The sequence below is a fragment of the Falco naumanni genome, chromosome 8 (genome assembly GCF_017639655.2).
Source record: "Falco naumanni isolate bFalNau1 chromosome 8, bFalNau1.pat, whole genome shotgun sequence".
NCBI lineage: Eukaryota > Metazoa > Chordata > Aves > Falconiformes > Falconidae > Falco > Falco naumanni.
The window spans coordinates 2019991-2033669 of record NC_054061.1 but is presented as its reverse complement, the minus strand read 5'-3'; the positions used below and the strand labels follow the sequence as shown (position 1 = coordinate 2033669).

At 51.4% G+C, this 13679-nt stretch overlaps 1 protein-coding gene across 1 annotated transcript; it reads right to left on the bottom strand.

Moving 5' to 3' along the window:
• Positions 1–5765: 5765 nt before the first annotated feature.
• Positions 5766–12611, bottom strand: IRF1 (interferon regulatory factor 1). The gene is made up of 10 exons (XM_040604558.1): positions 12513–12611; positions 11312–11403; positions 10290–10389; positions 9917–10093; positions 9532–9581; positions 9271–9406; positions 8970–9095; positions 8078–8121; positions 7339–7474; positions 5766–6890 (listed from the first exon to the last, which is right to left on the bottom strand). The coding sequence occupies exons 2-10, from the start codon at positions 11396–11398 to the stop codon at positions 6790–6792; spliced, it is 957 nt and encodes a 318-aa protein (XP_040460492.1). The 5' UTR covers positions 11399–11403; positions 12513–12611; the 3' UTR covers positions 5766–6789.
• Positions 12612–13679: the final 1068 nt, after the last annotated feature.

Sequence of the window (13679 nt, the reverse complement as noted above, 5' to 3'; positions counted from 1 at the left end):
ATAGTGCTGCTGGTAATCTCTGCCAACTCCCTCCAGAATTTTTTAAAAACATCCTAAAATCCAGCCACAAGGCTGGGAACAGGCCAGCACAGTCCACACTCAGCTCTCTGCTCCCTCCGCTTTCCTTAGCGATAAAGTTGGTGAAAACAAAGTTGTACCTGTCTGGACTTGGCTTCTCAATTAACTTCTTCTGCCTGAAGACTGTTGGTGAAATCTTTATAGGACTTAGTTCATGACAGAACAAACTCAGTGAAACATATTCTTGCAATGCAGATATTAAAACTGGGCATGTTCAGTGTTTATGCCTGTGGTTAGCCTGGGTCTGGTTATTTAATAGCCCTGCTGCAAATAGCTAATAGGCGTAATGCTTGTGCTGGATTCGTTTTGAATTAGGGCCAGCATCCTTACGCTGTTTTCTGTTCTTCATGCTCTGTGCTGTCACTGCTAAACCACCACATGCTTTGAAAGGAACAAGGACTTCCATCTATTTTCTGGTCGCCCAGAACTCCTCAGACCATTTCCCCATTCTCCTTCTAATGAAACTGACCTTTTAACCACTCCCTTGCTTTTGTATTTTTAACCATTGGTCCATGCAAACAGAAAACAAAGTCCTTCCTTTTGCCAGTGGCTGGTGAGGCAGCCTGTTTCTGCTAAGGGAGTTGTGTAAAGCTGGTGAGGTTGAATTCCCCTGGAAGATCCCCAGAAGCTGCTGCACACATCTCCGCTCGCCTCAGCATTTCTGTGCTTTGATGCTGTGGCCACGTGCCCGCAGCATAGCATGTCGCGGCGGGGCAGTGGGGAACAATGCACAATAGGCAGGAGTGCCTGAAGTGCGACATTTCCTATACCAAAATAGGTCATGAGTTCATCTGCGACGGCTGAGCATCCTCCATGCAGGCACCTACAGTCATTGTTCAGGATGCTCGTGGTGTCCAAGTAATGCATGTTGCTGCTGTTGTGACCCAGGATGCCGGGACCTGACCCTGGATGCTGTGTGTCAGGTAAGAGCCACCAGCAACCTGATGTGCCACCAGCTCAGCCACCTCCTCCCCACTGGCTTTTGGTGGTTGAGGAGACATCAGTGAGGTGCAAGAGGTGGGTCTGCGCTGGGCAGACTGGCAGCACCTCACCCCTAATCCTTCCTGGCATCCCTGGCCCGTGGCAGCAGCTGCACCCAGCCGGGTACCAACTGTCTGGCTCTTCAAAGGCTTCACAGTGAAGTTTCTGTATGAATCATGAGCAAAACAAATGAGGTGGATCATCCTGAAGAGGATGAAAAGAGCACAACCAGCCTGGGTCTGCTGTCCTGTTTGCTGTGCAGATTGGATTCCCTATTCCTGGAAATCTCCTGATAACCATTGATCAAATGCCTATTCCATCCATGCATTTGTCCTGACTTCATTTATCAGCTTTATAGAGCAGAAGGGATGACTAGCTGCCTCTACTCGTGCAGGGGCAGAGCCTGGTGACTTCTGGCACCTGGGTCCCAGCCCGCAGTGATTTTGTACAGGTGGGTGGTGAGATCTGCCCCCTTGCCCACTCCCTGGCCCTCATCATCTCGCCCTGTGGCTACAGACCCTCCTGGCTGCCCCTGCTCCTCGTTGCTCCTGTCATGCTGTCTGTGACCTGGCATGGCTCTTTACCCGGGTCAGCCAGGCACTTAGCGGAGCCAGTATCCGATCGCTGGTGCCTGGCCACCCCACGTCCTTGGTACTGTGGTTTGAAGCCCCTGCTAGGCCAGCTGGTGACCAGTTACCTCCATCAGTGGGGTGAGCAGGTTCTCTAGGTTTTAGGTGATTTACAGCTTCTGCTGGCTTGGGTTCACGTCTGAGCATCCAGCTTGGTGGCAACGCAAGCCATGCCCGTGTCTGAGCTCTGGAAAGGGCCATGGGAAGCTTTCCCCATCCCTTCCCAGCTGCTCCCTGGGGTGGCCACCTGCAGCCCAATGTGGCAGGGAGCCAAGCTGGCTGAATTTGCATCCTGACGTTATCAGAACAGGCAAGAGCCAAGGTTAGAGGGGGATGACTTGGTGTGCAAGTAGCCTGAGCTACGCGCACCATGCTGCCTGCACGAACACACTGGTGTTACCGCCTTGTTTCTTCCGTGCATGGGAAGGCTGGGAAGGGACAGGTGTGAGTTTAACTGGGAGAGAAACATTGTAGGGGATGGAAAAATGTGGAAAGAAGAGGAGCTCTGAAATGTGGTGCTGCAGTGGCTGAAGCACTTGGCGTAGAAGAACAGGCAACTCAGAATTTGTCCATGAAAACATGGTTTTCCAGTACTTTTAGAGAAACTTTTTCCCCTTCTAAACTCTGAAAGGGACTTTTGTACAGGTAACACTTCTTCCCTTGGCCCTCCCAAGCCTTTGGGAGAGAAATTTCTGTCCTCCTTGTGTTGTGTGTGCAAACATGGGGGGAAAAGTGGACCCTTGGGGGTCCAGAGAGGAGGAACGATCCAGCACAACAGCAGAGAAATAGTGTTTGAAGTCAAAGTCATTCAGTTGCTACCTAAGCTATAGTTTGCCTCTGCACCACAAACAAATATTCCACTATTTTTTGCAGTTATAACTTCATATCTTTGGTCTGAAGCGTGCTATGCTTTACAGACGTGATACTGTAAATCCTATGACTGCCTGGAAACGTGCCCAATTATCAGGATTCAATGGCCATAGCAAATAAAGGTGAAACTAATCACAGCCTCTGCTGGTGAGCAAAGCTCACGGAAGGTGCAGGCACTCTGGGCAGCCAAGAGCAAAAGGCTCCTTTAGGCAGCTTGGTGCTGAGCCGCTCGCAGGTTTCTCCTAATGAGTGAATAAATTGTAAGCAATGTGGTAAGTGGACCCCAGGGGAAGAAGTTATGTTCCCCTCTAATTATGGAAGGGCATTTTAACAATCTGTTTGGACAAAGATCAGGGGAAAAGCAACAACTCCTTATTTATAGTTCAAGGGTTTTCACTAGGAAAAGCTGCTGTGAACAGATGTGTGACATCCTTGCCTCTGCAGCACTGAAAATCTCTATAGGCAAGGTCTTCTGCCACCTTGACGCAGGATGCTGCAGCAGTGAAATCTGTGCCTGAGCCGCTGTAGGGCTTTCCCAGGTTCCTGGCTGTGGGACTGTTTCTGAGGCTGTCATGTTATTTTCAGGAGGGTTCATCCTGTTGACATCCTAAAGCTCTAAAACTAAGGAGAATTTTTTTGTTTGTTTCTAAATGGTTTCCAAGGTTTGCAAGTAAGCTGCAGCCAGCGATGGTTTAAGTATGGTGTAAGTGATGGAGAGCCTCCGCTCCAGCAGCCCTCCAAGCCCGTGGCATAAGCTCCTGTGCATTTCCCAAAAGACCCTGATTGTACAACAACTTCTCTTTGTTTTCCACCGCGGAGAGGTGATCTCTTCTCATTTTTACAACAGCGGTATTGCCTATAGATCTATCTTGCTGTCATGTGAGGTTCATAGCACAAGAAAGAGCTGCTTGCTCTTCCAAGCTCTTCCCATAAAAACTTACCTTTTATTGATTTGTCTGGGTTTGGCAGGGATGAGCTCTCCCCAGTGACCTGCTCCCCTGGTATGTAGCTGTGTGCATGTTAAAGGTGAAAACAGCTCTTACTCCAACATGGGAAAGCCAGCTGAAGTTTATTGGATTTACAAAGAGCTTAATTAGGATAGGCGAGTTTGGAAAAATTCAATGTCAAGGTTTAAAAACTGTTTTCATTGCATAGTCAATGCAGGAGGCTTATCCTAAAGAGCTCATGATGCTCCTTTGGGTACAAGCAGCCTAAAGGTCTCCTTAGTTTGCACTGGGAGAGGAAATGCCGCTTACACAAATCCCACCTGCTCTAGGGGTGATGGAGGAGTCCAAAACCATGAAAAAATGAGTCTGGCAGTTATTCAATCAATGAAGCGACTGGACAGATGAATTCCACCCTGTTGTGGGACTTCACCACTTCCCACTGGCAAAATACCTGGCGTGTAGTCAGTTACACAGGTACTTTGGCAGGTGACAAAGGCAAGCGTCTCTTCTGTCCTGGTAAAAACACTCGGAGCGTGCCTATGGCCCCTGGGCGTGAGGCATTAGCTGCTGTTTTCTGTCCTCAGGTGTTGGTCAGACCTTTTATGTGTGAAAATATAAGTGCTGGGGTTTTTGCATCTGAGCATAACTGTGAAAAACTTGCTTCTTTTAATGCATGAGTGGGCAAATTAATTTCTATTTTTATCACTGTCTGCATCATAGAAAGTTTCCCTTCTCTCCCCCGCCCCTCTCCCCCTATGTGTAACAAACTGGCAGCGGTTCCTAAACAAAACCTGTTTCTTCTGGTTGTGTTGATGACACTGGGATGGCGTCCCTTCCTGGGTGTGCAAAGGATGCTCAAGATCCAGCCGCCCCACACGCTCTCCCTGGCAGTAGCTGCTGCTGCAGCTGGCTGGGCACAAACCTGATCTGGTGGGTGATCCCTTTGCTCGTGCACAGAATGTTCCTGGTCTAGGTCTGCACTGAGTAGTCGTGCGGGATTTTAGGCGAGTGTGATCCAAGGCAGCCATAGCCTTTGCTCCGGCAGCCCTGGTTGGTACCCAAAGGGTTCCCGGCTGGATGGATCCCTTCCCGGGAGGTGGACCAGATATGCTGTGGGGGGACAGCAAGGTCATCACCCCGCAGGCTGCTGCCCACACAGAGCCAGGATGAGGCCGTAGGGAGCTGCTCTTTGCCTGGTCCCACCTGGAGGGTGCTGCCTGCTCCGGGCTGCCCCAGAGATAGGGCCAGTTAATGACTAACAGGCGCTGCAGTCGCCCTGCCCAGCCTCTCCCTCCCCGCTGCCTGCCCACCTCGCTGTGCCGTCGCCAAGGCTTTTAGCTCTGCCTCATTGGAGACCCACCGCTTACTGTGGTGGTTGTAGCACTTGTTTTTCCCCTCTTCCTTTGGTAAACCCCACATCTGTCCCTGGGTGTCTGCAGGTTGTGTCGCAGCAGAGCCCGTGCCAAAGGCGGTAGGAAACGTTCGCTTTGTTCCAGCCCTTTGGGTTGGGTTTTCCTCTCCCACAGCCTGATGTTTATTCTCCTCGGGCCGCCCTCGCTCTTGCTCGGTGAATGAAGTTATTCCCCAAAGGCCATGGCCTCACAGCCCTGCTCGGCACGGGGGTTTTCCAGACAGTGTCAGATGCTGGTGGCTGCAGCTGGAGACACATTGCATCAGCCACACTTGCCTCTTATCTCCCACCCCAGACGATGCTCTAACATGTCAGACCTTTCCAGCCTAAAATTATTGGCAAATGAGTAAAATATCAGGGGAAAACCAGCTTGCTTTCCCCTTGCCTTCTGAATTGTGCCTGTGCATTTGTTTGGGTTTTTTTTGTAAACCTGGGTTATTTAGCTAGGTCTTCACTGCAGACTGGCTTATTGCAGAAGCAGCTGACAGCATTGGTGACAGGGACATCCACAGCAGGGGCTTGGTCCATAGCGCATTTTTTTTTTAATAGCATAGCCTCTAACCCTGCTCCGAGGTAGGTCTGACTTTCAGATGATGGCAGATACAAACCAGCTCCCCTACACGTGCACAAGATCTGGGCTTCCCTTCCCAAAACAAGCAGGATTCCACCCACAGCTGCACTGGGAAGAGGGGAGGAGTGGAAAACAGGAGTAAACTACTAAATTCCCTATGCTTTCATGACTCATGAAAAACCCCCTGCAACCGTCTCTGTCAACAGCACGTGTCTGGGTTTTTTCAAGGAATTTGGAGTGCATTCTCTGAGTTCTCCCACAAGATAAAGTAAACATCATATATAAAACATTTTTATTAAAACAAATATACATGACTTTATATACAAAAATAAAATGTACATGAAAATAGTCTATTACAGCTTAGTGATTTGGTTCCTATGTGTTACACACAAACTAGAACCTTCCATTCTGCACTCTCCTGCAGGTGCAGGTCCGGGGTGAGTCTGCAGGGTGTTACAGCTTGCTGCATACAGTACTGTGGGTGTCCCAGCAGAGTGCGAGAAGGGATCTCGGAAAGGCATGGTATAAATAAAGAGCTCTGCCCCATCAGTGCAAAAATTGTTTCATGCAGCAGCTCTTCAACTATTATGTGGAAATAGATATGGCGTGTCTATGAGCAGATAACATCCTATGAGTAGACCTGGGTAATGTGGAAGCAAAGCCTAAACTGAATTTTCACATTTTATTGGTCTAAATTATTTACAGTTTAAAGTTGAAAGATCTGAAAGGTGAACTATGCAATGGAGTAAATCAAAGAAGACAGTGCCAATTAGTGCAATTTTTCTTAAGTGTAATGACAGTCATTAAGCTCACTGTCACCAGTGTTGCACAGGTAAGCAGCAACTGAAACTAACAGGTAAGAGGCTCTCCTAGCAGCATCTCTCCTAAGCACTCCGTGAGTAAAGTGCTCATCACATCTCACACGGGGAGGATGGTAACCTCTTCCCCAGGCCTCCAGCACAGCGGGGTACCATTTGGCAGCACCCTACCAGGTCAGACCCCATGGCACGTTGGCAACCTTCCCAGCAAAAAAGCTTCAGCTCCCAAGTGATGACAAGGTGCGCACTGTGGCTGAGCATCTTCACTGCCAAGAGTCCTGCTAGTGAGATTGGATTCTTTTTTTTTTTTTTTTTTTTTAATTTATAATGGCGTTTTTCTTGCTAACCTTTTCAGGCCTAAAAGTTAAACGGAATATAAAAGCTACTTTCTTTGCTCAGTCAGTAACAAACACCCTCTTCCACCTCTTCAGGCTTGTCAGAGTTTCTACCCAAGAGCAGTTCGTGGTGGGAAGAAGCCAGGGGTTTACAAGCCGCAAGGAATGACCTGCATGGTAGGTCTCACTGTGTCCAGCCAGGAGAAGTCTAGGCAGCTTTTCTGGTCGAAGAACCTGACCTCCAGCTCTCCTAGACAAAATAAAACAAGGATGAGTACTGAAGCACACCTGGTAAAAGCAAAATTGTGTGTGTGTATATCAAAACTTGAAAGTTTCCTCAGATGTGAGTAAACACCTTAGACTAAATACTCCAAACACTCTATCAAACCATCCCATTTAAGCTATTCCTAGTGGAAATTCTTCAGTTACACTGCAAGGAGTTCCTGAAAGCTGACATGACTTGCAGGTGTGTAACTGTAAAACAAGTCTCTAGTATTCTTAGTGGAGGCATTTTTTGGCTTTTCCTCTTTATCAAAAATTCCTTGCAGCCTTCCGACAGGCTACTTGGAAACCTCAGAGCACAGGGATGCGTGAATCCCTCCATTGGCTTTGCTCCCTCCCATCAGTGTGTTGCATGAAACCTCTTGCCCGCGCTCTCCTGTGGCCGTGGCTGCCGGTGATAGCAGAGGCGGTGGTACCTGAGGTTGTGTCGATCTCCCCGTCCTGCTCCTTGTAGTTGTAAGTGCTGCACATGGTCTGCGTGCCCGGCTCGTTGGTGAGGAAGCCTTTTCCCCCAACACTGGTGGCACGCCAGTCTTGGACTGGTTCAAACAGCTGCAAGAGAATAAGGGGATGGTAAAAAGTGCTCCTGCTCTCTGTGGGTGCAATGTTCTATTCCTTTCCCTTAATCAGAAGACAGGCGAGCAAAAATGACCAAATTATACCTTCTCAGGCTAAGTTATATAAAACTCATTTTATTCCCAGAATTAAAAAAAAAAAAAAAGTTAATGCAAAACAAGAAGGGCTGGAAGACCTCCAGTGATGAATCCCCCCATCTTATCAGCGGGATGAGCATGACATGTCTGGAAACGCAGATTAAATGCCATATGTGCCAGAGGGATGGGCCAAATAAAGTCTAGAAAACCTTTGCAGACTCTGATAATAGCAACCTCTACTTCTAGTAGTACTCAACAGCTTTCTCTGACTTTCACATGAAGAGTAAATATTTCCAGGGATGTGTCTTCTCCAGTACATGTTTGCAAAGGAGCCTTCTTTTTGTATTTAATTTTTCAGGCTTCCTCATTAAATAAGGGCCTTGTATTACTTAAGTGTATGTTCAGCTCATATAGGACTGGATCAGATAGCTGCTTCCCTTCCTCTCTTGATGCAAACAGCAACTTTGGCCAATTTTATTCTGACCAGAACGATTGGTTTTACCTTAAAAATGTCCGAGTTCATTTCTTCTTCATCTTCATCCGTGACTGTTTTGTAAGCACATTAAAAAAAAAAAAAGAAAAAAAAAAAAAGAAGAAAACATAGATGTCAACTTTTCACATGTTAGCCCTTGAGCTTCTGCTTCTCCACCGCACAACCCACTTCATGTTCTCTTGTCACACAACAGCCCTACCCCTCACTTCCCCCTCCCCGGGGATGACACCGAGGAGAGGCTCGAGGGTCTGAGCTCCTTCCCCGTGACTCTGCAGCCCTTCATCCCAGATGCTCTGCAGCCCCCACGTGTTGGGGTGTGCGGCGCAGCCGGCTCCGATGCCTCCCCAGGACTCAGCGGAGCGGAGCCCGCTTGGTATGCAGGAGGAAGATATTTGCACCCTAAGTGAAGAACCACTTTGCTCTATCTATGTTGATTATTTTTCTTCCCCACTGGAAGCATGGTTACCTGCACTGACACCACTGTACCCAACTCTGTCCTGCTTCTGGCATTGCCTCCTTCCAGCTGCCTCGGGAAGCCCCAGTCCCACCCTCCCAGCTCAGAAATCTCCCCTCTTCTTTACAGACCGACCTGTCTGTGCCATCAGGTGGAGCCTGCAGGACAAAGCCTGCCCCTTTGCCCATGTGTGCAAAGCAAATGGCATTTCAGAGCCTTTCACCCATGAGTAACTACTGCAGGTGGCACCTGCCAGGTCTTCCCTTCTGTCACCTGGCCAGTTTGGTGGCTCCAGGCACCCTCATCCACCAGGTGGAGGTTGGTTTTTCTACAAAACAGCTCTTGCTTTTTCTCATGTCCCAGACACTCCTCCTTCCCGCTGTCTTGCCTCCAACCTGCCCCCAGCAGACTTATAAAAGATCAGGGTAGGAAAACAGAAATAGCCACCTTCTGAGGACGAAGGCAGGGGGGACACCTGGAGCTGGTAGAGGTCGTTGGTGCTGTCAGCCATGCTGATTTCCATCGGTGGCCTCCAGTCAGTCAGGGAGCCGCTCACCTCGCACGAGGAGAGGTCTGTGGGATGCACCAGGAGTTGGCACTTACAGGAGAGACACAGCCACCTCTATTTCCTCCCTGCCCGCCTGACGGCACGGCCCCGAGAGTCACCTTTGTCTTTTTGGTGCAGAAACTGTGGGTTTAGCACAAACGACACTTTCCACCCTGCTCAGAGCTAAAAACTGAGTCTCACCTAAGGTGATGGCCGTGCTCTCCACCTCCACTTCCTGCCCCACGTAGTCCTGAACGGTGTAGCCACTGTGGTCATCTGGCAGAGGAGTGTTGGTTAGTCTTTCTGTCGACTCCTCCGTCTTCATGTCTTCATACAACTACAAAAATAAGAGCAGTGCATGAAAGGCTCGTCAAAGAATACACAGGTTCCCATACGAGAAAAAATTAAGCATGAAAACCACCAAAACCTCTAGCTTCTTCAGCTGCCTCTACAGACACATACCTTTCTCTTGCTCCTGTTTCTTGCTTCTTTTGAAGACTTCGACTTCCTTTCTGTTAAACAAAAAGATGAATGTGAGAAAGAGCTGCGTGGCTGACATTTCAGGCGAGCATGAGCTCTTGCAGCTTTGAGCCCTGCTCAGCAAGCTCTGCTACTGCTGTCAGCAGCATCCTGACAATGCCTTTAGGCACATTTAATGACTTTGGGATAAAACCAGACCATTTCTACAAACTGTTACCAACGGCAGTAACCAGCTATTAACTCCAGCAGCACCGGTGCTACCAACAGGTCTGTTACACCCCCGCCCATGCGGAACAGGAAATTTAGGCGGTGCTGAAGCACAGCAGTGGCAGCTGCACAAGCCCAGCTGGGGTGCTGAGGGGCTTACCTTTCTTCTGATCCTTTGTCAAGGGCGGCAGCATCCTGTAAACCCTGACAGCACTGGAGCCTTTGTTGATGCTTTTATCCTTCACTTCTTCGATGTCAGGCAGTGAATTCATAGCACAGCGGAAGTTTGCCTTCCAGGTTTTCGGATCAGGGTCTTTCTCACCTACTTTATACCTTCCTATAAATAAGAGATGGGGTGAGTATTTCTAGACTTTTCAGTGTTACTTCTTCCCCCTAAAAAATAACACCTTACTCTTCTATTTTCTCTGACATCTATACTAGTAGTTAATATAACTACCTGAGGTGTAAGTCAAAACAAAATGCCTTGCTTGAGATACGCAGATGAGCGATGGGAATGTGACACTGGCACACACCTGTATGAATGGCCCAGCTCCGGAAAAGGCAGGCGTCTTTCTCCATGTCCCAGCCATGCTTAGCTGCATGCTTCCACGGGATTTGAAACATCATCTTATCCTGAAGTTAAACCAACAGAGATTTGAATTAAAATAGAAGCACCACATGCCAGTTTAGAACGACAGATTTAATCAAACAATTCTCAGTAGCAGCTCAGAAATTTTATAACCCCCCCTGCTCTATATCTTAATTAAACATCCGTTGTTCCATCTATTCTGTTCCAGGCATTTAAGGCTTTTTATGATTTCTGAAACTGGGGGAAAAAAAACCAACAACACATGTGGCACAGTACAGTTGGAAGTAAGCAATATTGTCAATTTTATCCCAGAATCGTTTAAATGCATTGCATCTAATCATTAGTATGTCAGGAACTATGGCATATTTTCTAGGCATGCTTTGGTAGAGAATCCCTTTTTTAAAGCTGCCCGTAAGATCCTACAAGAATCCCGAGAAAAGCATGTCCTAGCTTAAATATCACCTTGGGATGGATATGGAAACTTCAGAGAAAGAGACCTGGGTCAGTAAGCCTACTGATCTGACCCGGTGCTACAGGTACAGGGCATTGCCTTCCGGAACAAAAAATACAGTGCTGCTTTCAGGCCAAAACATAAAACTGGAAGCAACTGGGAGTGTAGCAGTAGCCACTGAACTGGGACAAGAGGTGACTTGGCTCAAGTGGGCCGCAGGAGTTAAAAGAGAACTTGGAGTTTTCTTCGTTCTCCCTCAAGTTCAGACTGCTTTTATTGTAATTTAGCATTTTTCCCAGGAAAAAAAAATTGAACTCCTGCACTGCATACCAACCAGAGCTACCTTTTCTGAAATCAAAAATATTTGTTTTTTAAACATAATGCCTGCAAGTTTTCTCCATGTTCTTCCTTCCTTTCTGATTTTGACTCACATTTACCATCATCTAAGAACGAGGATGGTTAATGACACAGAAGTAACAGTAATAATAATGATGATCATAATAAACAACCCTCACCTTGTTAATCCATATCAGTCCTGGTATTTGATTGGAATTAATCTGCATTTCCAACCAGGGCCTCATGCGCATTCTTGACACCGGCATGTTGTCTATGAAAGAGATAATAGGTCAGCAAAACCACTCATCACTTTTCCTCATTCTGCAATGCCACCCCCCTTACCCTCTGTACTGCCAGCACTGCCCGTAATGCTAGCAATGCAACTAACTACTTCTCTAGATTCATAACTCTTTATTTCAGTAACTTCCACCTGCTTGAGCAGGGCGGTGCATCCCACTCTGCCTGGTGAGCCCCGAAAACTCCAGTTTGGAATTCTGGCAAAGGGACTGATGGCGGGAGCTCGGCCCCCGCTGCCAGGGGTCGGGGCAGCCCGGCCCCCCGGGGAGCCCCCCGCCCGCCCCGGGGCCGGTTGCCCAGGAGGGGATTCGGTGGAACCGGCGGGGACCGCTGCGGGGCCCCCCGGCCGCGGCGGCGGGGAGGCTCTACCGGCACGGCCGGCTCTTAGAAGTTTATTATTGATAAAATTGGGCGCGGGGGGAGCCGGCCCTGCCGGGGGCCCGACTAGCCGCGCAGCCGGCCCTAGCGAACCGCGCCCGGTGCTGCCGCCGCACAGGAGGAGCGGGGCGGCGCGGCGCTCCCAGCCCTTCCTCTGCACAAATAATTTCCTGTTTGCGGTGGTTTTTCAAGGCAGCCCCAGATTTCCCAAACAATACTGTTCCAGCTTGCACCACCAACGCGCGCGGCGGCGGGACAAGGGCCCGCAGCGTGCCCGCCCCGGGGAGGGCGGCCCGGGATGCCCCCCGGGGCTCGGGCCCCGCGGCTCGGCGCTGGCACACGCTCAACAGCGGGAGCGAAGCCTCCGGCTGAGCCCGCCGAGTGGCAGCCGCGCCCGGCCGTGCCCGGCCCCGCGGGTGCGGGACGCCATCCCGCCCCCGTCCGTCTCCTGCCGTCGGCTGCGTAAGGGGCCGCGGCCGCCGCCCGCCGGAGGGATGCCCAGTTGCCCACCCGACGGCCACCGGCGCCCGCCAACCGCCTCCGCACGACAGATGCCGGTGCTGCCCCCCTCTTGCCAAGCAGAGCCGAGCCGTGCCGTAACCCTTGGGACCGCTCCCGCGGACCCTGCGGGGAGCCTTCTCCCGGAGCCCCGGGGCTGTGCAAAGCGCGGGTAGGGGGCGAGCGACGGGACGTACGGCGACCCACCTGGCTGTGCCGTGTAGTGCCGAGCCGTGCAAGCCTGTGCAGCGATGCGGTGAGCCGAGCCGAGCCGAGCCGTCCGCGCCCGCTGCCCGCCGACCGGCCTCTGCCACCCGCGGGGCGCGCCCTCGGGTATAACGCGGCGGCGCCCGGGATTCCCCGCCGCCCCGGGCCCGGCTGCGTCTCCACCAATCAGCCCCGCCGCAGGGGGCGGCCGCGCCTCCCATTGGCCGCCGCCGCCAGCATCACTTCGGGGAAATCACGCTGTTGTAGCACCAGCGGCGCGGGGGGAGCACCGCCCCCCGCCGCGCGCCCCGCCCCGCCCCGCCCCGCCGCCGTCCAGCGCGGGTGTGCGCCAGGCCCCGCCGCTCGGCACGGGGGGGCTCAGCCCGGCCCCACCGGCCCTCGCCGCACATCCCAGCCTGGCCCCGTGCCTCCCCCGAGGGATCCGGCCCTCGTCCCACTGAGCGATCCAGTCCCTGTCCCATGGAGGGATCCAGCCCCTGCCCCGCCGCAACGGATCCAGCTCCTGTCCCTCCCGAGGAATCCAGTTCCCGTCCCACTGAGGGACCAGCCCCTGTCCTCCCCAATGGATTCAGTCCCTGTCTAATGTAGGGATCCTGCTCACGTCCCACTGAGGGATCCAGCTCCTGTCCTCCCGAGGGATCCAGCCCCCATGCCACAGAGGGATCCATCCCTGGCCCGTGCTCCCCCCGCGTGGCAGCTGTTCGCGAGCATCCCGGGCAGCTGGAGCAGCGGGGTAATGGCGACGCGCAAAGCCCCAGAGCTCCCGCCAGCCACAGCAGCCCTCATCCACCGGAACCGGGTGAGCAGGGAGCAGGGTCCGGATGAGGCTGTTGGGAATCGGGTGGGAGCATGGCCAGCAGCTGGGCTGCTCCCGGTCACCTCACTGCAGAGTGTCAAAGAACCGGCCCCAGTGCCGACGGTCACTGAGCAGCCCTGCTGCCACGGGACCCAGGATGGTACCAGCTCCAACGCACATGCTTTTGCTGTGAGCAGCAGGACTGCTGGACATGGAGGGCCAAAACTGCACGCGGGTTTTGTTATTTGGTGTTTGCAATTTGCAGGGATTTGGTAGGGCCTGGAGTAATAGGAGCAGCCACGAGTGATAGAAAGAAGGTCAATAGAAAAGGAAGGTGTTGAGGATTGTGA